The 24,899-nt window shown below is 38.5% G+C and overlaps 1 protein-coding gene across 10 annotated transcripts in view; it reads right to left on the bottom strand.

Moving 5' to 3' along the window:
• LOC108441182 (nuclear factor 1 X-type-like) overlaps positions 1–24,899 on the bottom strand; it is a 167,801-nt gene that overhangs the window by 17,035 nt on the left and 125,867 nt on the right. For 4 of the 10 annotated variants that reach the window (XM_037543814.1, XM_037543819.1, XM_037543815.1 and 1 more), the window contains 8 exons: positions 21,767–21,829; positions 18,269–18,343; positions 17,244–17,364; positions 15,936–15,983; positions 15,219–15,346; positions 12,877–12,951; positions 7,002–7,133; positions 1,628–1,797 (listed from right to left, as the gene is read on the bottom strand). In XM_037543814.1, the coding sequence (XP_037399711.1) occupies positions 1,628–1,797; positions 7,002–7,133; positions 12,877–12,951; positions 15,219–15,346; positions 15,936–15,983; positions 17,244–17,364; positions 18,269–18,343; positions 21,767–21,829 (812 nt within the window). The remainder of the gene's footprint in view (positions 1–1,627; positions 1,798–7,001; positions 7,134–12,876; positions 12,952–15,218; positions 15,347–15,935; positions 15,984–17,243; positions 17,365–18,268; positions 18,344–21,766; positions 21,830–24,899) is intronic. The other 6 variants (XM_017720561.2, XM_017720571.2, XM_017720560.2 and 3 more) reach the window with 5 other exon arrangements.

Raw genomic sequence — 24,899 nt, 5'->3', positions numbered from 1 at the left:
CGTTTAAATTAGAAGATGCTAGTGCTGCTGGTGCTGGGGCAGTTTTGTTACAAGATGATCAGAATGGAATTGACCATCCAGCGGCATTTTATTCGAAGAAGTTTTCAAACCATCAACTTAACTACAGTACGATTGAAAAGGAGACACTAGTGTTGTTAGCTCGGCAACACTTTGAAGTATATGTTGGTGGTAGCCTGGTACCAGTCATTGTATATACGGCCCACAACTCCCTCATTTTTCTTTCTCGGATGCCAAATGCAAATCAACGCATTATGAGATGGGCGTTGATCATCCAGGAGTTCAACCTTGAAATTCGCTATAAGAAGGGAAGAGAGAACGTGGTAGCGGATGCCCTGTCCGTATACCCTAATTTAATCAGTGTTTAAACCAACATGGGATGTTGTTTTTTGGTGGGGGGAGTGTTATGTCCTGTGTCGATTCTTTTTCTTTTCTCCCTCTCTGAATGTAGCCTCTCTGTAGTTCTCTCAAGTAGCCAGTAGCGTCAAGAGCCCTATGCAGAACTTTTTTTTTGGGGAGGATTAATAATGCTTTACAAACTTGAATATCAAAATTGCCCACCTGAGACAGTGCACTTTAATTCCCTTCTCCTGTATTTCAACTTTCCAACCGCAAAGTGATCTGATTTCTTTTTGTCAGGTTTGAATATGGTGTTAGCTCAAGTTTAGGCGACTAGCTGAAACCCTAGCTCTGTAGATTTTTGATTGATTGATTGATTGTTGGTCTGGTTTTATTTTCTACTTTAAAATGACATTGCAGACCTTTAGACTTGCTTACAAACATTCCTTACAGCTGCAACTCATGGCTAGTGTTTGTTTACATCACTCCTACAACAGTGGTGTAAATAGACCAGACTTAAGAACGTATCAGAATTGGATCAGACTGAATGCAGCAGAGACTGATCCATTAAAATGTGCAAATCCATTAATGATCTTGAACCAGATCGGGTCATCCAGGTAACGCACGCACAAACACATACTCAAACAGCACCAGCTCAGAAGATGAGTGCATGAAGAACAGAGGGCAATGATGACAAGAACTCACAAAGTAAAAAGAGATAAATGAAAGTCAGAGAGAGTGAAATGCTCTGATAAACTCTTTCACTGTGCAGGACAGTAGGGAGTGCTGAGAGACAGAGTAGTGGTGTAAAAGAGTAAGAGTCATAACTGTAGAGCTTGTGAGATGTGTGTAGAGAATCATTCAGTGTTTAACGAAGCACATCTGTGTGTTGGCAGTGTTTATTTATGTGTCCTGTCTGTCTGTGTGAGTGTGTGAGTGTGCTACGGATGTAGTTTCGATCCATTATATTAATATTCAATAAAGAATACTGTCACAGCTTGAACAAAAAAATGTCACATGCAAAAGGTGAAATTACTTGTGCAACTACTGTTTATTTGCATCATTTAACATATTGGAGAAAAAATAAATAAAAAAATACAAAGTTTTGCTCAGATAGTGACAGTATGCTTGTTTCTGAACAAAAGAAAAAATCTAATAAGTAATAAAACCTTAGTGTGTTGTTTTTATTGTAAGTATTACACTACAGTCATATTTGTGTATTCGGTATATTTTAAAAAACTGTAAATGGTTTGTGTGCTGAGGGTGTTACCTGAGCGCCAGGCTGGGCTGTGCCATCAGCGCAGACGAACTGAACAAACTCCTTGAGCGGGTCCTGGTGGTGGTGGTAGCGAATGGTGGGGTGAGTGAAGTACGGGCTGGACTGCTGGATGATAGAGGGAGAGGGGAAATGGAGGGCTGAGGCAGAGGCACGGGGACTCCCTGAGAGAGAATGTGAGAGAGAGTGTGAGAGAGAAAGAGAGAGAGAGAGAGAGAGAGAAAGAGAGAGAGGGAGAGAGAGAGAGAACGAGAGAGAGAGAGAGAGAGAGAGAGAGAGGTTGAAGGTGGGTGACAAAATTTATGGATGAAAAACATTGTTAAAAATACTTACACATTTATGAAGACACATTAATGAGTGAGTGTAAATCTATATAGGAATTATAAATGTGTCTTTCATTGTGTGTGTGTATCATTCATCCTCTCTCTCTCCATCTCCATCACTGACTACTGTTACATAGTCAGTGAGCCTTTTTTTTTTTTTGAGTTTTCCAAATTTATTAGTGTCCAATTCTTACAAACTCACTAAGGCTCCCACTATCACACCAAGCTACCAAGCTGGATGAAGGCTAGCACACGCTTCCTCCATGTCAGGTGACACAACACTGCATCTTTTCAAATGGTCACCAAGGCAACATCCCTGTATAGCTCAACACGTTTGGAGGAGAGTGCTAATGCTGATCCAGCACAGTAAGGCACTGCAACGGATCCTGTTAATTTTCTATGGGAAGTCTTGTTTTAAAAAAGTTGAGCAGAATTTAACTTTATACAAATGATTCCAGCCAATGTGATGTGCTTAAGTAATCAGGAGGCAGGTCGACTTGTGTCTATGGAAAGTAGGAAACATCTGTTATGCTTGTAAAACATTTTCATGAAACAGCAGCAAAACTCTAAAAATTTTGAAACTAGTGGTGTCAATTGCTTAAAAAAATCTAATTAATTACAATATTAGGTTGTTATAATCATGATTAATCGTGAACTGTAAACAGTATTTACTTTTTGGGGGAGATAAATAAATTAATGAATTGTATGGCAGTTGGTTCCAGATGGAACTTTAATTTTATCCAAAGCACACCAGGGGATGTTTCCTCAGTCATTGTGTTGTCTATGTTTGAACCTTTCAGATAATCTACGCAGGGATTATGGGAGGAAGTTGGGGTCAAACTTGGTAATATAATTAGTTTGTGTAATGAAACTTTAACGCATTAAGATTTACAGATTAATTGCATGCATTAACGCATTAACGTTGACAGCCCTATTTAAAACACAACTGTTTTACTTCCAAAATCCGAGTGGGAAGACGATTGGTTGTATGTTCATACTGAGATCACTGATCACTTAATATCCGATTTGAACATAAAACATATTGGGAAACGTTAGCTTAATCATACACGTAACATAATGCGTTATTTAAAAAAAAACAAAAAAAAACAAACAAACAAACAAGGAAACAAAAACTTAATTACACAAATAATGATTTAGAAAACATTTTTGGAAATTTGCTGGAAATGCCCCCAATACACCCACAGGCAGCCGACTGAATGGGGAGGGGGGGAGTGTTCCATGTCCACTGCACTAGACCACTGTGAATGCAGTTCAACTGCCAATTGTGGTACGTCAGCTAACAAACGTCCATGTTGGCTAGCATCGTGGGGCCAGCTGCGCTCTCTTGGTCCCCCTGCCATGGATGGCTGTAGCATCGCTGGGAATCAAATTCATGACCCCCCAAAAGGGCCCGTGCTTCAATGCTTGTGCCACTTTTATCTCCCTCTCTGTTTCTTTGTTTTCTCTCACAGAGAGCCGGTCGGTCCCAACCACAGTGGAAAGAGCGATGCCCTGAAGTGACTCGACTTGAATGTATACATCATTTCCACATGAATAAAATACATTGTACATGGTTGCTGTCTTTCAGTTCACTTACATTTGGCAGTTACTCTGTTGATGTAATGTATTTTATTCATGTGGAAACGATGTACACATTTGAATCAAGTAAATTCAATGCAGCACTCTTTTCAGTGTAACAGCAATGTAAACTCTGTCTTTATCTTACACATGCAAATTCGTAAACAACACAAACAGCATTGTTCACATCTTCAGAATTACACATTACTCACTAGATAAAAGTAAACAGCATTCAGCGCTCACTCACTCATCTCTCTCACTCACTCACTCATCTCTCTCTCTCACTCACTCACTCATCTCTCTCACTCACTCACTCATCTCCCTCTCTCTCTCTCTCTCTCTCTCTCGCGCGCGCGTGCTGACAGCTCAACACAAACACTGCATTCTGCATGAAACAAACTTTCATAATCACATCAACATTTATAATCCACTTAAAAACAAACTGCTCCGAATCCTCGTGACCTTTTCTTAATTGGCTCTCTCCGGCTACAGCCAGGCCCGAACGGATTGCGATTTTTTTTCCTCAAGGCCGTCGATCGGGATTAAACATCTGGGAATTTTGGGAATATGGAGGAGGAAAATTCGGAATTCTTCCCTATTGGGTCAGAACGGGCACATTCCTCCTCCACCCCCTGAGATCCCACTCTCTGTTCTAGTGCGGATTGTCACTTTATTAACGTGATTATCACGCTGTTTCAATGACTTTGCATTCAGCAGCCCAGAAGGAGATGATAAGAGTAGCTACATTTTCTCCTCCTCCACTCGCCTGACACTTGTTTTTGTTTCATTTTTTTTTTTTTCTGTCCTGTGCCAGTTTGAATGACAGCATATCTGTGGCTTATAAACAGCAGCAACGGGCTCAGTGGCTAATTATAAAAAGACGAAAGACCAAAACGTTCAGTTTTAGACTTCTAGAAGAGGTCGCGCATCAATTACGCATTTGGACACGTTATGAATGTTCCTGCCACTCGCTCTCCCTCTCTATCTATCTCTCTCTGTCTTAAACCACAAATAATCTCCAAGATGACTCATTGGGGAGTCTTAATTTTTATTTATTTTTTTATTCAAAAATGAAAAATGAAACGAACATGTTTGGCAAAGAACAGAATGCTCCAAACAACTGATGTCTAGTGAGAGTGTATCTGCAAACAGTTAAATAAAATATGGCGAGTACTTTAAAGAGTAGCTTAGATACCATTTTGAAAACATTTCAACTGACTAAGTGCTCAGTGAAATGTGTACTTTACAACAAAATATGAAACAGATGCTACAGCTTAGAGTTTGAAGCACTGGGAAACAAAGACCAGACACATTAGGACGTTGCGCCATGACTTCTGGCGGGAGACTGTACCACTCAGAACAACGGAGCAACAGATAGGGGAAGATAGAGAGAGAGAAAGGATGACAGGAGTGATGAAGAAGAGTAGAAGAAGAGGAATGGATGTTGGAAGAGGAATGGAAGTTTAGAGGAATGGGCAATACCAGTGAGGTTTCCTGCTTGGGCATTCTCAAAAGTTCTTATAGTTTGCAGAGCCTTAGAAACTTTACTGCTGGTATAGTCATAATACTAATTGACAGACATTTACAAGTCTTGTCTAAAGTTGTTTTTCGGGTAGTGTCGTATACGTGCTACCTGCTCCATGCTAGAGCACCTGTGTCTGTTTCCTATCACATAACGGAAAGGAGAAAGAGGGTGGTGTGGTTGGCATAGTGTAATAAGTAACACTCCTGCCTTCTACGCTGTTAACTGGGGTTCAATTTCTGCCTAGACAAACATCTTACACCAGTAAGAGTCCTTGGGCAAGACTCCTAACAGTACCTTCACCTGCATGTGTAATTTGATCAAACTGTAAGAAGCTGAATGCCACACATGTAAATCATGATTTTGTATGGCATGATAATGTTAAAAGGGTATTGTTGACAGAGGTGGTGAGAGGAACCAGATGTCTGAAGAGATTAATTCATTTAAAAACTCCCTTACACAAAGTGATTACATGAAATGCTAAAGAATATTTTGCCTGATATCTGTGCCCATTAATACACGATCACTTTTAAGGTTTTTAAAAATCCACTCACGATGGAGTCTTACATGCAGAGTGTTTTAAGGTAAAACAGTCCCCGCAACGCCCCCCGCCCCCCCAAACTTTTTCAGATTTACCACTATTGTATCATTATTAACATTGCATATAAAACTCAGGAAACAGGTGTAGGTTCACTGGTGGTTTTGGATAGTAAATAAAATGACTATATGTGCATTGCAGACATCAAGACCATCACTATAAAGACATCTGAATACAGAAGTTTTTCTACAAGTACAATTTCATATCAAACCACTCTGAATAACTTCATTTACATCTCAATGGTTGTTTTACGCAGAAATTTTTAATTACTCTTTATTAGTAAACACAAACAACAGCAGCAAGAATGAAGGAATTTTGAGTGCTGAGTTATCTTTAACTCTGGATCCTGGCTATCTAGTGTCTTTTTAAAACTGAGTCACACCACAATTCTATTCTATTCTATTCTATTCTATTCTATTCTATTCTATTCTATTCTATTCTATTCTATTCCTAGTTTTAACCATACGTTCAACCTTGGCACACTTGATTCCCCGGCAGGAAGAGTAACTCAATACGTCAATACTCAATAGGTTTTTACAAAACCCCCCGGCCTCAGTTCAGTAAATTTCCACTATACTGGTCCCCCCCCTGTCTTTTAACAAATGTGATAGGGAGACTGGGCACTGAAAGTTTTAGTGTTTAAAGGACCCAAATTCTGCAGTTTGTTTTATCCCTAAGTATACAGATAAGGCAACAGCAGCACTCCTTACTGTACAATATGGTAAGTATACTTCTTATCACTTCAGTGTAAATGGGCAGGGATAAACTGGTTTTATCATGAGCATTCATTCATTTATATGTATGAGTCATGATGTTGGCGACCTGTCCAGTGTGTATCCTGCCTTCCATCTGTTGACTGCTGGAATAGGCTCTAGTACCCCCCCCGACCCTGAAGGAGAAGCGGCTTAGAAAATGTGTGTGTGTGTGTGTGTGTGTGTGTGTTTGTGTGTGTGTGTGTGTGAGAGTCGTGATGTCGCTAACTACCCTCTTTAATGACTAGGGCCTACTGGTGGGCCTAAAATTTTATTACACACTTCTATAACCTAAGAATAGTTCAGCCAGTCTGCACTGAAGCCCCTGTAGTTACTGTAAGGAAATCTGAAAATACATGCATACATAAGTTTCTCTGCAGCCTGAGTATGTACTACGCCTGGGATTTTAAGGAATTACTTTAAACAGAGTTGTTTTTGCAGCTTAGCATTCATATATTGACTGCGTGGACTATGAAACTACATCATAATAAACATCTTGGGCCCTTCAAACAACTCCTGCCATCTACCAATCTCTCTCTCTTTGTGAGATTTTTAAAGTTTTGGGATTGGGGAGGTTGTTTTTTTTTTTCCTCACCTGGTCTCACTCCCGCCAGCATGGGCAGTGGGTGGTGTGTGAAGGCCATGCGGGGGGACCTCGTCTGAGCCGACAGGGCGCCGAAATCGAATTTCCCCGATGGCTTCTTTAGAGACCCGGGAGAGGACAGCCCTGCCAGAGACCACACGTCAACAACAACAAACAACAAACAAGAAAATCAACAAGCTACAACAGACGCTGCGCCTTCTCTAATAATGCCCTCCACTTGCAGGCTTAAAGTCCCTGTCAGGAATCGCCACAACTAGCACGCTAGCTTTTAGCACCACAACAACAGGGACTGTCAAATAGCATTAGCAACAAAATAAAGACTTGACCCAGGAAGAGCTACAACTACCATGTTCTCTGTAAGAAAACTCGGAGCTAGTACTGAAGTGAGAGTTAGAACTGTTTCAGTAGTTCCTGACTGGGGCTTTAAAACACCTATCCTGTTCTTAATCTTCTCATATGAACCAATTCATTTATGCTGTTTGATGCTATGGACACATAATAGTGGGCATAGCTGAAAAAGTGGCTTGGCTAGTTAACTACAATGTTAAGAACTGAAAGTCAGTACCTCCATGTTTAACAATCTCTTGATTTAATGCAGCCATATTCTAACATTTTCTAGCAACAGTCCATTTTCCAAATTCTCTTCATGCCTTAGAATTAAACTGTTCACTGTAGTTATATATATATGTGTGTGTGTGTGTGTGTGTGTGTGTGTACAGAAAAATGTACAAAACAAGCTACTGAGTTCAGATTCAAGTCCTCATGGATGTTAAAATAAAATAAACTGCAACTAATCCTTTTGGATCTCTGGACCTTTGGGAGGTCTACGCAATGACAAATTAAACAACACAGCATTTAGTTGATTTTACTCATTCACATAGTAGCTAAAAGGTGAAGAGAACGATGTAAGATTACATCAATAGTTCAGAGACGAATGGACTTATTTGTGTTTATAATCACTAAAGCTGGTTTCCTGAAAAGTTTAATCTGCAATTAGAAACTGTCAAAAACTAAAAAGTAGCGAAGCTGAAGTCAGAGTCTTGTTTGTCAGCTTCTCGTTTGAATTTTCCCATTCCACTTTAAATGGTGTCTGAGGTGCTGGAATGCAACTGCTGCACCATTTAAGGTGTAACGAGAGGATTTGAACAAGAAGCTAGTGAATGAGAAGACTGACTTCAGCCTCGTAAAATAAACTGAAGTTGAGAGACATTTTACAAAAACTACTGTACTTTTGAGGAAAAATTTCATGCCAGAGATGCAAGAAAATCGGTTACAGCTGAGCCAAAGCTTGAAGCAGAGCAAAGTAAGGCTGTGTTTTCAGAAATATTATATTTTTAAACATATATATTATATATATATACATTAGCTCATACAAAGACATTTACATTGAAGATGTAATGGATATAAAATGTTGTGGCTCCCAAGGTGGTTTAATTTTTTTTAATTTTTTTTTTTTGTTAAAAGGACAAAATGGCTCTTCTTAACATTTGGGTTGCCAACCCCTGGTCACACTATTACATAATCACCTATTGCAGTTATTTGAGACAATCACAATTCTTTAAGCTGACTGAAATCATTTTTCACAGTCGTTAGATTTTAGTCATATTATGCTGCCACAGACAAATTGCTAATTGGATGTTTGTTGAATTGAGACAAATAAATAAAAATACAAGGGAGGAGTAAATGCTTTGATACGAGACACTGAGATGTCACTTAAATGAGTGTTTTTTTTACTTATATTTTCACTCCTGTGAAGAATGTGTAGCTTTACTTGACTCTATACATGCACATATTCTATATACCTGTAGACTTGTGTGTGTGTGTGTGCACACAGTTAGCATAACCAGTGTTAGCTAGTAAGTGAATATAGCTGGTAAGTAAAGTGGATAATCAGGCAATCTGGCCACTTTAGGCCTGTAATTTAACAGTTGTAAAAAATGAACAAGAAAGACAATTAAATCACTAATCACAATGATCTGCATTAAAATTTATCATCAGCTAAAATTTCATGATAATTACAGCTCTAGGTGACCATATGTAAATATATTCCTGATTGTGACAATCGATTCAATACAGACTGTTTTTGCTGTATGTTTCCATTTACAGACTGTATGGTCTGGAGAGTGAGCATTTTAAAACTTTAATAATGTTGAAAAATTACATTAAACTTTTTTTATTTTAATATTTTTCCATAATATGTGAGGTTTACAGCTTTGTGGTGTTTAAAAAACTCATAGATCTTTTGGCCATTATTTGAAACAACTATTAATTGGAATTAAGCATGTACAGTTTTAGTCTTACCTAATTGATTAGGGATGCCAGGCATAACTAAATGTTGTTCCTCAGTGCTACAAAACACTTAATACTTTCAAACAGGTAAATCTTACAAAACAGTTTAACTTATAAACACTTCACTGAAAGCTGTGTCTGTAGATTACAGACTGTAGATTATAATTATAGTTACATACAGCACTGTGTAAAATTCAGAGACCACCTTTCATTTCCACCAATGACCATTAAGTACAAGTGATTAATTTGTCAAGATATTTCTGAGATTAGATAAAAAAACAATCCACTTGCAGAAAGATAGCAGAGTTCATGTCACAGTTGGCTCCTCCCACTACTCCATGTGCTCCTTTGTTTTGGTCTTCCATGTTTTGTTTTGTCCAATTTGTTTTGGTTTTAGTCCTGCCCCTTGTTTGGTTACTCCGCCCCTGATTGTTTTCACCTGACCTTCGTTATCCCTGTGTATTTAAGCCCTGTGTTTGCCTCTTGTGTTTGCTGGTCTTTGTTTGAATCTCTGTGTTTGATGTCTTGGTCTCTGTTTGTTGTTTGATTCTCTGTTTGCTGTGTTTATTCTGGTTTATGTCATGTCTGCCCCCCGATCTATCCGTGTTGGCTCTATGACCCTGGACTGTCTTGACTATGACCCTGGATTTGCCCTTAATAAATCTTGCTTATCTCATGCGTCCGCCTCCTCGCTCCGCGTTACAGTTCAAGGAACATAGTTTTCAACACTGAAAATATTAAAAGATAGATAACAACAAACTGACAACCAAAAAAGATTAAAAACAGAGAAAATCCTAATTACTAACAACCATACAAATCCTAGGAGACCAACAACTGTCTGAACCAGAAAAACAATATTCTATCTATTTACCACTCAAGACAACTCAACACTGGCAAATCAAAAAAAGAAGCTGATGGGGACCACCCCAGAGTCCAGACCCCAACATTACTGAATGTGTTTGGGATTACTTCAGTCGTGAGAAGCAGAAAATGTAACACTTTATTTGGATAGTCCACTTTAAATGCTTTGTAGATACTCAATTTACTTTGAAGGTACATTCAACCAAATATCTACTAAAGTGAGCATAATTGTCTTTAACTCTAAACCTAGCTCTGATCCTAACCCTAAACTTAACCTCAGTCCAAAACCCTCATTTTTTTTTACATTTATATAAATGTAAAAATCAACCTTAATCTCAACCCAAGACTTAACCTAAACCCATCCCTCACCCTGGTCCAGATCCACTGTTTAGAATCAATGGAGTTGCAACAGATAGTTTGTTAACAATTTGAACATCTGTAGATAATCTACAGGGGACTGCAGTGGACTATCCAAAAAAAACTGAGACCCCAACCTCTAGTGTGTCTTTGAAAAATCGAAAGCAAGTCTTCTGAAAAGAACTGAGGCTGTGATAAAGGCAGAGTGGACTCAAAAAATACTGAAAAATGTGGTATTATATTTCATAGTTGAAGTTTCATTTAAATATACATTTTCTTTTTTACTAACACTGAAAAAAGGAAAAAAAAACTTGTACTTAATGGTTGTTTTGATGGGAAATTAAATAAAGAAAGTGTTGTCTCTGACTTTCATATTATACATGACAGAACTGTGTGAGATGTGACTTGAAGCCCAAATCAGAAATCTCTCAATGTGCAGGCCAAACGTTTTATAGCAAATGAAGACTTGATATAACAGAAACATCCCTGATTTAATGAAAGTAAATAATGCACAAAGGAAAACAGTGAATAGAGCTTTGGCAACACTACTGTTGACTGGTTTTTCAAGTTTGGGATGTCGAGTTTTGTCTGATGTCACTTTGGTATCTACATTATAAAAAAATCTGCAGATCTATCCAACAGGCAACGAATCCAGCAGGCTATTCTTGGACTGCATTACTCAATGTACAGGGTTCTGTGTTCAACAGCTGCTCCTACGCATCACCCAGCACAGGATGATGGATAGAGGGGGAAACGATAAAGAAAATATGATGGATATATATATTGTGTGTGCGTGGAGGGGGGGTGAAAATAGCATGGTGAGGTGAGAAAATGTGGGAGAAAGTGACAGGAGGACAGAGCTTCAGTGGCAGATTATCAAAACCACACACACTCCAAAAATGGCTGAACCGAATCCTGGCATGGAGCACTGTGCCTCTGAAATGTTCTCTCTTAAACTTAGTTTCAGTTTGCGTGTTATTTTTTCACTCTCTATATTAAAGCATTAAATCCCATTTAAGCTTAAATCCCTCGGTTTCAGTTCGTCAGTCTGTTTGTATATGTGTGTATCTGTGTGTGACTGTGTTTTTAGACATGTGCGCGTGGGTGTGTGTAAATGTGTGTTAAGTCTGGAGCAGGTGGGAGTGTGTAAAGAGAGAATATGAGAATATGGGAGCTGTTTCTGTTCTCCGTCACTCGTTTTTTTCTTTTTTTCTTCTTCTTTTCTTTGTTGTTTGCCATAAATACTGTGAAAAGGCCCGAGGGTGCACGCTATTAGAAGTGATGCTGAGAGGCTAATCTCACCACGACCAGCAGCGATTTTACACAATCAAAGTTTAAAGCGTACACACGCAATGCACGGAACTGAATTGATTCAAACGTGTATCTCAGCCCTACATAAATGAAACAGATCACATAAACAGACTTACTTCTGGCAGTAACTGTGTTGATGTAATAAAATTAATTCATGTTGGATTGATGTACATATTTTAATCAGTTCAACTCAGTCGACTATACAGAAGCCCATACATTAACCTTAGGACAGGCTTCATAAGATCACCAGAACATACAGAACCAAACAAAGCAACTTTCTGTCCATTTGCCACTCTCATTTTCCCTCTCTGCATTCTCTCTCTCCATTTCTGTTTATGTCTTTCTTTCTATGTTTGTTTGTTTATTTGACCCTCTTTCTTTCTTTCTTTCTTTCTTTCTTTTCTTTCTTTCTTTCTCTCTTTTTCTTTCTTTCTTTCTTTCTTTGTTCTTTTTTTCTCCTCTCTGTCCATGTTTCTTTCTCTCAATCTCATTCTTCCCTTTCTTCGCTTTCTTTCTTTCTTTCTTTCTTTCATTGTTCCTCTTTCTTTCATTTTTTCTTTCTTTCTTTGTGTCTCGCTCCCTCTCTGTCTTCTGTGACTACACAAAACCAGCCTAAATAAAATATATACAGAAGGAATCTCTCTCTCTCTCTCTCTCTGTTTGTCTTTCTTTGTGTCTCTCTCCCTGTCTATCCTCTGTGACTACACAAAGCCAGCCAAAGTTCTGGTACAGAAGGGGAACGCTCTCTCTGCATCTCTGTGTCTCTTTCTCTTTTTATCTGTCGACGTAAATTATTTGAAGCATTGCTGTCTGTACAAGCACTATTAGGACAGTCTCTCTTTTTGCTCTCTCTCTCTCTCTCTCTCTCTCTCTCTCTCTCTCTCACACACACACACACACATACACACACACACACAGACTTGGACTGATATCTCTTGTAGAAACACGTTGGTGTCATCTGGGACCAGGAGCTGGAGTGAGAAAGAGAGAGGGTGTGTGTGTATGTGTGTGTGTGTGTGTGTGTGTGTGTGTGTGTGTGTGTTCTAACCATGGTAAGGAAACTGCACGCCATCATTTTCATGTTTAATCTTCCTCTCCTGAATGCTCGCCAAGTGGTGCTGCACTGCAAGTGGAGAAGGGCATTATTAACACACAGAGAGAGAGAGAGAGAGAGAGAGAGAGAGAGAGAGAGAGGTAGAGAAAGAGGGCAATATAAGTAGAACAGAGAGAGAGTGACAAAGAACAGAGTGGTATATGTAGATGGAGAGAAAGAACAAGAAGAGAGAAAATGGAACCAAGAGGGAGAATAATAGAGGGTACAGAAAGAAAGAAAGAAAAAGAAAGAAAGGTGACAGAAAGAGGGAAAGAGAAACATGATGAAAGTTTGGAGAGGGAATGAGAGGGATAAAGAAAGGTAGAATAACAGGTGGGAATGTCTAGGCATCTTGCTATTTGATTTTCTTTCATGGTAGTGAGACATGAAAATAAAATGACTGTCGATGCACCTTTTTGATTACAGTCCACATTATTATGTTCTTCTGTATCTGTCATTAACAAGTACTGCTAGCTTAGTTGAGCCTGAATGTAGTCTATATTCTTTGCATGACGTCTCTTTCCACCATCTGGCCACAACTTAGTAAGGAGTGGGATTGAGATCCTAATGCGTGGCCACAATTTAGTAAGTCATGATCTCATTCCCATGCCTTACTAAGGCATGGCCATGCATTCGTTTTATTTATATGGGGTGATAGATGATTAATAAACTCTTAACAGATTATGATTAACACTTCAACAACATATCAGTGAAGCGTCTGTATACACTGAAGTAAATACCTTGTAGATGTTCTGTTGATACATTACTTACATTAAGTAGATGTATTTTTAATATTTTACTTCCATTACTCAAAACCTAACCTTACCCAACCTCGCTCAAATCCTAACCCTAACCAAAAAAACTAACAAACAAGCTAAGTAACTAACAACCAAATGAACAAACAAACTACTGAAAAAGATCACACACTGTCCCATCAGAAAAACATACAAAGGTCAAGTAAATACAACAAATAAATAAATTAATAATTAATGTATATATAATAATTAACCAATAATACTACTCACCAAATAAAACATGAAACAAATAAAAATATGTATAACTGTCATAAAATACATGGTGTCAGTTTGACCCTCTTAGCAAAGTCCTACTCCGTTCAAGAGCCGCTTGGGTTGGGTGTCATTGCGTGTATTCTTACAGGAGCCTGACTTTGTAAAGCTTTTTATTTAAACAAATTCTCTATATTAGATTTTTTGAAACCAAAAGACTTATAAATTATTGAATTGTGATTCTTATTATAAATATGTACTTACATGCACGTAATACCTATGGGGCACAATATTATTACACACGCACACAAGCCACCCATGCCATTGTGGCTTTTGAACTGTGTACTGACAATAAGCTGGATGGTCCCTCTCCTCTTTAGCCTAAAGGATGCAGCATCCTTTTTGCAGTTTCCAAAAGAAATGTCAAATCTTGATTTGTCAGACGACAGGACACTTTTCCACTTCTTCCACATCTTATACAAGCTTGGGCCCAGAGAAGGAGGCAGTGTTTCTGGATCCTCTTTATATATGGTTTCTTCTTTGCATGGAAGGGTTTTAACTTGCATTTGTGGATGCAGTGATGAACTGTTTGCACAGACAGTGGTTTTCAGAAATGTTCCTGAGCTCATGCAGTGATTTCCACTGTAGGATCATGTCTGTTTTCAATGTAGAGCCGCCTGATGGCCCAAAGATCATGGGCAGCCAATGCTGATTTGTCCGTTGCATACAGAATTTCTTCTGGATTCTCTTATCTATTAATGATTTTATGTACTCTAGATGGTGAAATCTCCAAGTTCTTTGTTATTTTATGTTGAGAAATCGTCTTGAACCATTGAACTAATTGTCAGTCTTTCACAGAGAGGTAAAACCCTACCCCTTCTAACTTCTGAAAGACTCAGCCTCTCTGGGATGATTTTTCTTACACAGTCATGCTACTGACCTGTTGCCAACTAACCTAATTAGTTGTGAGATGTTCCACCAGTTTTTTTTTAGCATTACACAATGTTTTTCTTTTGTGCCCTTTTTTGAAATATGTTGCTGGCATTACATTAAAAACAGGCTTTATAAATGATATTTCTATTATGTTTCAACATTTGCATTTTCTATCAAATGAATTGTACATCATTTTTATTCTGTTTTTATTTATATTTTGCACAGTATCCCAACTTTGTTGGAACCGAGTTTGAATATACAACATATATGGGGCATTTGTGACTCCCCCACTGCCCTGACAAGATATATAAATAAACCTGTGAATATGTGGTTGTGTGTGTCTGTGTGTTTGTGTACCTGTGTCCACATCGTTGGGCCAGCCGCTGGACTGTGAACTGGTGCCAGCAGGAGAGCGCGTGGAATAAAATACGTCATCCACTGGGCTGTCCATTTCACTGTCATCTATAGACTTACGCTTAGTGGAGCTAGAGAGAGGTAAAGAGAGAGAAGTGGGGGTGAGAGAGGCGAGGGGGGAGGGGGGGATGAAAGAGAGAGAAAGAGTTTTATAAATGGACACTGCTGTAAAACATAATTTGCAATAAACAGAGAAACACAAGCACAAAAACACCCGACACAGATAAGCAAGTACACAATCCTTAAAAAGTCTGGAATCAGTGCTTTTAATAATGTGAAGCGAAAACTGGGTTGCAGACAGGTATACACAATTATTGTAATATGGTCATCATTTGTAACTTAATATCTTTAAAATAATCAGTAGAATACTAAAATACTAGGAAGATATAAACAAACATGAGTCCTGATTTAAGATTTAAGTGGAAATTAATTTCCAGAATGTATCAGATTTCAAAAGTAGAGATCAAAAATAAATATTAAAATATTGAAAATTTACCTTTGACAGATTGTTAGATTCAAATATGAAACTAATTATTGTATATTAAACCAACAACAAAAAATAATTTGGTAAGTGATTCCAAAGTTCTTAACGGTAGTGTGTACACAGATATATAAACACACACAAAGAGCCATAACAAAATTAAGCACACAATAAGCTACCTCCGAGGAAGACTTGCGTACAGCTCCACCTCGGCCCTGGAGCACCACCCAGAGAGTGAAAGAGAAAAGAGAGAGAGAGAGAGAGAGAGACAGGGAGAGGTGGAGAGGGATGACAGAAGACAGTGGACAGTGGAGAAGGACAGAAAGAGAGGAAGAAAACAAATAAAAGGATGAGAGTGACAGGAATGAAGGGCAGATTCAGCAAGATAAGAACACTTTTATCATTTTTTATTATAGAAGTAAAAGAAAGTATGTGTGTATGTGTGTGTATGTGTGTGTTGGGGGTTTAGGTTTATGTATCAACAATAGTCATAAATATATATATACATGCATATATATGAGCTTGTTCTGTAAATTAACCCTTTATTGTATCTAATTAAAAATCCAGTCCAGACTAAAATAGTCTTTATAACTTCAATACAAGCAGAAAGGGCCTGTAGGCTTATTACTTGTTTTAAGAAATAATTGCTTTTGCAGCTTAGTATCCATATATGTGCTGTATGGACTGGAAGCCGAATGGTGTGTTATGAAGCATCAAGAATGTCTACATAATACATAAAATGTATATTAAAAAAGTGAGGATGTTGGTTTTTCCATGATATGAGCCCTTGAAGCACTTTCCTTTTGCACATTATTTACTGATATGAAGACGAGTTAATAATTCAATGAGTGGGTGGCTAAGAAAGTCTGATCTAACAGGTCAGGTATTGACCAGAGGCTCTATTAGTAAACACAGTAGATCTCATGTTCAAAATAAGGCATATACATCACAAGTTAACACCTTAATACATGTTAATTACAAATCAAATTAGTGATTTTAGACCCAAATTAAACTATTATAGACCCAGTGCTTGGGTAAACATTAATATGTATACAATACAAACACACGTGTTCTAAATATGCTTAATGTAGTTTTGTGAAGCTTAATACAGTAATAATGAGCAGCTAGTCAATTACTAGTCATTGGCTTGATGAGGCTTAATACGAATATTATAGGATAATATAATTTCCCCTATGTTGAAGTATCACATGGGTTAAAATGATGCATTAATCTACAGATGGCAACTAAATGGCATTGATGTGGACTGTTAGAATCCACTACAGTTGATTCTAACAATAGTAAACAAAATATGCACTATATTTCACTACTGTGTAAACAGCTCATCTGGTCACATTTGTGTTAAACATGAATAATAATGATGATACCAAAATATTCACATCTTAATCTGAATCAGCCTGAGGACAGAGATTTAGCTATCTAGAAAAGTGTGTTTGTTTGTGTGTGTGTGTGTGTGTGTGTGTGTGTACCTGGTAGACGGTGGTGATGTCAGCGAGCGCCGGCCCAGCGCTACTTGGTTGATGTTGTAGTAACCCGGACTCTCAAGGTCAGCCAATGAAAAATTAGGACCGGACGCCGTGGCAACCGGGGCTGAGAGGGAGAATAAAAAGACTACTCGGTTCATATCAGTAGTTTTAAATGTCTCATGGCAACAATATGGTTAAAAAGTGATGTTTATCACTTGATATATCATAATAAACTCAGACTTTCAGGACTGCTGATTTCGAACAAAAGAGCAGCAAATCAAAATTTAATACTGAACAAATGCCTGACAGTTAGAAGTAACCAAAGAAATCAAATAAGTACTATTAGATCCTTATCCACAACATGACTATACAAGATTTTATCACTCTAGACCAGGGGTGTCAAACTCAACCACTAAAAGGGCCATATTAAATAATCTCAACAAATCCATGGGCCAGAGAACGCATAAGCTTTATTTTACTTTTAATTACCATTTTTCTATAAACTGAACTTACCATTGTTTATTGAAAATACATGAAATACATGCAAAATTTCAACAGTAAAATATAGGCACTTGCAGTAAATCCTGAAATATGTACACTTGAGGGGGAAGCACTGTCCCATAGATTGTTGTTGGGGTAGGAGCGTCAGAGCACATTACGTTGCAGTGCATGCTGGGGACTGTAGTGCAGCACATTGTGAAACAAGCTAATATTAATAAAAAATTTGAATACTTTTGCGGGCCGGATAGGATTGTGTCTTGTGTAGGGCCTTGTGTTTGACACATAGGCTCTAGACTGTGCACTTCAGAAGACCATTTTTTCTTATGCTAAATTTAGTTGTTGGACATGAGTGGGTTAACTAAAACACAAAAAAGGCCTACAAACAACAGCATGTATTAAAAATAAATGTTATACTTCTAAGTCTATTTACATACAGGGGAATAAATACTCTGTATCTGCAGCATTACTCACTATGTAATCTTGAGCTCTGGACATGCTTTTATGCATGTCTATGTGTATTTACTCACTCTGTGACACTCGTACAAGCTCGGCCGCGTTCCAAACCCCTGATGTTACAAAGCAATCCTGGAAGCTCAAATGTCCTGCAAGAAAGAGAAGTTATTACCTGTTATAACCACATGGCATTAACAGGCAAATTAACTTTTGATCACTGTATTAATAATGTACAGTAAGAGGCTCGCTCACTCATAGTTGGTCAGACATAGCTAAAGAGACTTGAGGTATGAGGTGTGGCAAGAGATTGCTGACAAAAAATAAAGCCTACAGTTCAAAGAAAAGCTTCAGCTTCTTCTAACATAGTCCTGTAAAAAATCCTACAGAGGAAATTCTAAATGGCAAAGATCTATCAGTCAAAATGACACTGCTCTTCATTTGAGAAATCATATTACATTCATGCAGCAGTTTATAAACACACAAATAGATTTAGAAAATAAATGAAGATCGCTTGAAAAGGGTAAGAGCAGATTAAAGGCCAAAATAAATTCTTTTTTGAGTTGTCAGACCAAAACCTTGTATCTCCAGTTTTGTTGTTTTTCAGTTTTTGACATAATTTGACAGTCCCTACTGTCCTTTATATTGTGTGTAAATTTCAAGATGGGTGGATGGCCCTAAATTGGAAAACTGGAAAATTGTCTGGTTCCATTGACTTACATCAAAAATAAACTATGTTTTTTCCTTCTCCTGTAAAGTTACTATTTTGGAGATACGAGGAGATCCGACAACAGCGATATGTTCTAATCACTCCTAGATCATATATAAAGCTCCACTGTGCGATTTCAGCCATGAACTACACTGCAATTTATTGATAGGATTCTTGTGTCTTAGAACTCAGTGACATTACAGACTCTTCTGGCTTAGAACTCCATGATATTACAGACTCTTCTCATCTTAACCCTAATGATGTCATCGACTCTTCAGACTCAAAGACATCACCTTATTTACACCTGGTTGTTTCATGTGTCTTGAGTATCCAAATTATAACCAGTTAAAGACTAACCATATAAAAATGCAGGTTTAAAGGCAACCAAGACGCATTTAAAATGGATTTAAATCTGACCAATAAAACCACGTCAGAAAGTGGTCTGAGATGAAGTTCAGCCAGATGTTATACAAGTATAAATGCATCTGTCTCTCCAAGCCACACTTGACAACCAAAACCCCTCCCAATACTGTGAAAAATGCCCTCTGGACTTCCACCACTAAATATAGGCATCACTACCCCTTCTGCTCAGGTCTTTACGTGAGTTTCTCCTCTGAATTCACCTCATCGTTATACACTGTCTCACTAACTCATGTGGCTCATGACCTCAGTGACAGTACAGGAGGCTAATAATTCTAAACATCTAATCTAACACAGACTCTTCTGGCTTTGAGTTTAATGACATCACAGACTCTTCTGGCTTTGAGTTTAATGACATCACAGACTCTTCTGGCTTAGAACTAAGTGATGATATATACTATTCTGGCTTAGAACTCAATGACATCACAGATCAGAGGAGGATGGATCTTGGTTTCTCTCAAGGTTTCTTCCTCTTGCTCTGAGAGGGTGTTTTTTCTTGCCACTGTCGCCCCTGGCTTGCTCACTGGGCCCTGACTTTCTGTAAAGCTGCTTTTTGACAACATATCATTAAAATCGCTTTATAAATAAAGTTTGACTTGACTCTTCTGGCTCAGAACTCAGATTCTTATCGCTTAGGACTCAGTGACATTGAATGTTGGGATGTACCTTAAATATCTTAATATGGATGTATGCTGAATACAAGTTTCTGTATCTGTTACATTTTGTAAAGGCAATATTCAGAATACAGTTACCTTTTACACTTTAGGAGAATCCTTACCTTCTAAAAGAAAAAAAATACATACACTGCACACAGTGTGAGCTCACTTTTTCACTTATTGATGTTTAGCTCTGCTAAGTCTGAGTAGACTGATAAATCAATGTGATGATCAGTTATTAATCTCAGTGGTACTGAGCTCTGCTAAAGCCTGAGTAGACTGATAAATCAATGTGATGATCAGTTATTAATCTCAGTGGTACTGAGCTCTGCTAAAGCCTGAGTAGACTGATAAATCAATGTGATGATCAGTTATTAATCTCAGTGTTACTGAGCTCTGCTAAAGCCTGAGTAGACTGATAAATCAATGTGATGATCAGTTATTAATCTCAGTGTTACTGAGCTCTGCTAAAGCCTGAGTAGACTGATAAATCAATGTGATGATCAGTTATTAATCTCAGTGGTACTGAGCTCTGCTAAAGCCTGAGTAGACTGATAAATCAATGTGATGATCAGTTATTAATCTCAGTGTTACTGAGCTCTGCTAAAGCCTGAGTAGACTGATAAATCAATGTGATGATCGGTTATTAATCTCAGTGTTACTGAGCTCTGCTAAACCCTGAGTAGACTGATAAATCAATGTGATGTTCAGTTATTAATCTCAGTGGTACTGAGCTCTGCTAAAGCCTGAGTAGACTGATAAATCAATGTGGTGATCAGTTATTAATCTCAGTGTTACTGAGCTCTGCTAAAGTCTGAGTAGACTGATAAATCACTGTGATGATCAGTTATTAATCTCAGTGTTACTGAGCTCTACTAAAGCCTGAGTAGACTGATAAATCAATGTGATGATCAGTTATTAATCTCAGTGTTACTGAGCTCTGCTAAAGCCTGAGTAGACTGATAAATCAATGTGATGATCAGTTATTAATCTCAGTGTTACTGAGCTCTGCTAAAGCCTGAGTAGACTGATAAATCAATGTGATGATCAGTTATTAATCTCAGTGTTACTGAGCTCTGCTAAAGCCTGAGTAGACTGATAAATCAATGTGATGATCAGTTATTAATCTCAGTGTCACTGAGCTCTGCTAAAGCCTGAGTAGACTGATAAATAAATGTGAGTTATTAATTAAAATGAATAGTTATTAATGAGTGTTACTGAGCTCTTTTGAGGGATAAACAAATCAACAACCTCCACAGCAGTGGACATGTTTGCAAGTGAAAAGCTTAGCAGTGGTGTTGTACTGGACTGATGGGAACTGTTGGACCAGCAGTGGACTGATGTAGGCAGTAAGGGAGAAAGAACATCCTGAGAATATTTAGTGTTATGTTCTGGCTTCAAACTCAGTGACATCACAGACTATTCTGGCTTCGATCTCAATGACATCACAGATTGTTCTGGCTTTGTGATGCCATGGAGTCTTCTGACTTAGAACTCAATGATGTTCTAGACCTGTCTGGTCTCACATGGAATCACAGACAGTGTCTGTGTTATTCTTCATCATTCACAGTGTGTTGAAGGGATGAAATAAAAGTGCTTAGAAGTGTTAACATGAAGGTGATTTTATGATATTGCTTAGTGACAGAATGAAATGTGGGAATGGCTTTCTTTTCAGATGGTACAAAACTGTGACTGGGGGATGTACTGTGCTGCTCATTTATGTCTGGAGGACAATGTGTTTATCATTACAGCTATAATAGTAGTGACTAGTGTCCAAGATAGGATCTTACCGTTTGGTGGAGGTTTGATGTCCGAGTCTGCCTGCTGGCTGGAACTGTCTGATTGTGCTGATTCTATGAAAGAGAAAGAGAGAGAAAGAGCGAGAGAGAGAGAGAGAGAGAGAGAGAGAGAGAGAGAGAGACAGAGAGAGAGAGAGAGAGAGAGAGACAGAGAGAGAGAGAGAGAGACAGAGAGAGAGAGAGAGAGAGAGAGAGAGAGACAGAGAGAGAGAGAGAGAGACAGAGAGAGAGAGAGAGACAGAGAGAGAGAGAGAGAGAGACAGAGAGAGAGAGAGAGAGAGAGAGAGAGAGAGAGATGACACAAATTTGCTCAGAGATTGCATTTGGAACCCGATATATGCTTCTAAAGATGATGTTGGTGTATAGAGGAGAGTGTGTGTGTGTGTGTGTGTGTGTGTGTGTGTGCGTGTGTGTGCGTGTGTAGGTGTGTATCAGTTGCTCATAGGTGATAAAAGAACACAGCAACGCATGCCAGCATGATTCGATACAGTATGGCGGAGATTAGGATAGAGAAGAAGCACACACACATAGAAAAAACAAAGACACATCAGTCTCACAGAGTCTAAATACTACAAACACAAGAAAGTGAGTGAGAGTGAACAAGAGCATAATCTCTCGCTCTCCCTCTCTCCCTCTCTCCAGAAACCTGGCAGCCATGTTAGTGTTTGGCAGCCATCTTAGCACTGGCGGTGCAGATGCATTCCTACTAGCTGACGGTGCACACACACACACACACACACACACACACACACACACACACACACACACACACACACACACAAAACATAAACAGTCCACGTTCTATGAGCAAACTCAAACAACATACCATCTAACACATGTCCCCCCTACAGAGCCACAGTAGAGTCCAAATTCACATCCATTCACCTAAGTACACTCCATCTGCTGCTGCACTCGCTGGGGCAGAAGTAGAGCTCAAGCCGTTAATGGTCAGTTACGGTCATGGAGAATGACGTACATTTGTCCACTCGTATAAGTGACAGCATCGGGGATAAATCTTTCACGTTTGGACACTGACAAAGAATGACACTGTGTTACTCTGTGTGTGTGTGTGTGTGTGTGTGTGTGTGTGTGTGTGTGTGTGTGTGTGTTAGGGAAGCACAATATAAAACATTTGTTAACTGTTCATTACTGGCCTTTGCAGTACTAATGTCACAGATGGCTGCAATACACAAGTGAGCCTTTAACCAATCACAGTGTTTTTACTGAGTGCTGTAAAAAACAAAAAAAGTGCTATTTTGATGGATCACTGAAAAATATATATGATCTTATTCAAAATGACCCTGGCCACCTTTCTTTACCACATAACTGACTTATCAATATTTTACTAACATATTGTAACTCGAATTGTGTGTAAAACACAGATGGGCTTTAAAATCATTGTCAGTTTGTTTTCAGGGTCTGGTAGCACTGACTGAGATGTTCTGAGATCAGTTTAACTTAGATAACAAGGTTACACAGCTTCTTACCTTATCTTCACTGCCCAAACTGAGATGGAACTGAGTGAAATGAACTGACTGAAACTGAACTGATTGAAATGAAACTTTTAGAACTGACTAACTGATCTAACTGAAAAGGCACTGACCAAATTACCTTAAGGGCAACTGACATAATTGACAAATAGAACTGATTTGAATGAAATTTACAGCACTGACTGAAAAGTGACTTATGGAACTGACTGAACTGGAAATAATGGAACTGACTGACCTGGCACTTAGGGGCAAGGGTGGCTAAGTGTTTAGAACTCTGGGTGATTGATCACAGGGTTCAATACCTGGGTGTGCTCTGACCCCAGCTTTCTAAGCTCACATATGCAAAAAAAAAGGCTTTGTGTTTAAGTGTATAAGCATAATGATAATGCAGGTATATAACTTACAGACACAGACTGAAATGGTATTTATCAATATGATTGAAGAGGAGCTGTGAAATTAGAAAATAACTAAAATAACTAAAAATTTGCTGATCTGAGATCAGCTCTGTTTAGCCCCTTAGCCCTTAATGTAGATGCACTAAAGCCTGAATGTCTGATCCTGGATAACCAGCGATGGCATAGCTAAAACTTCAGAGGTGCTGCAGTTACACGTTTCAGCCAGTGTGAGGCTCTCTAACACACACACACACACACCCACACACGTACACCCACACACACACACAGGCAAACATAAGCGTTCATTAAACTGAGACAGGTCACACACTTGTCCAACAGCTGGAGATGCTAATTCCAGACTCTGTGTGTACCTGCAGCTGGAGCTGGAGGTGTGGATTGTTGTTTTCTTTTATGACTGTACATATGTAATCAAAGCATACAACAAAGATAAGCAATGAGCAGAGAAGATAACGGTGTGTGTGTGAGATTGTACAATTATATGCAAAAGTCTGAACACCCTCACTCAAATGACATGCTTTGCAGACTTGAAAATATTTGCCATTTTTGGGCAATTTTAGTGCACAATTTCTATCTGTTTGCAAAGTTAAACATATTGGAAAATAAAACAGATAAAATGTCATACAGCAAACAAACAGTAATTGTGCATTTAAATGTGCAGAATTGTTTTCTCTGTAGAGAATGTGTTCAATTATTTTCACTTATTCTATCTCTCTCTCTCTCTCTCTCTCTCTCTCTCTCTCTCTCTCTCTCTCCATCAGTTCAAACAATTTATAACTCAGTTCAAACCCCAACTGGGTTTGGCTTAAGAGGTTTAGTGTTGTGTTGCTAAACATTCTGACCTTTTTTTAATCTGTAATGCGCTTAAAATGTTCCGAAGCGCTCTAATCCCCATGTACTTCCCCAACACAGCTGTTTCTCACACTCGTTTCATTGGACATTTTATCTCCTCTCCCACCAGAGTTATTTATTAAACACAGGTTCATATGCTTGCAAATAATTTCTTGACAAATTTGGTTGTTTTTATTGTTTATTTCTTCCCAGAAAATGGAACAAATTGTGCAGTTCACAAGAGCAGAAGTCATTGGGAGAATCACAGCATGAGTAAAGTGCTAATCCTTCAGTGGTCACCAGCAAGTCCCAGATTATGGATGTAAATTAAGGCTGCTTGAACTTTGCTTGGATTTCTTAAGTGTCCAGATTATGGAGGCACATTAAGAC

Source organism: Pygocentrus nattereri, chromosome 12 (genome assembly GCF_015220715.1).
Source record: "Pygocentrus nattereri isolate fPygNat1 chromosome 12, fPygNat1.pri, whole genome shotgun sequence".
NCBI classification, from domain to species: Eukaryota; Metazoa; Chordata; class Actinopteri; order Characiformes; family Serrasalmidae; genus Pygocentrus; species Pygocentrus nattereri.
The sequence above is the reverse complement of the archived record's forward strand: the minus strand, read 5'-3'. Positions and strand labels throughout refer to the sequence as shown.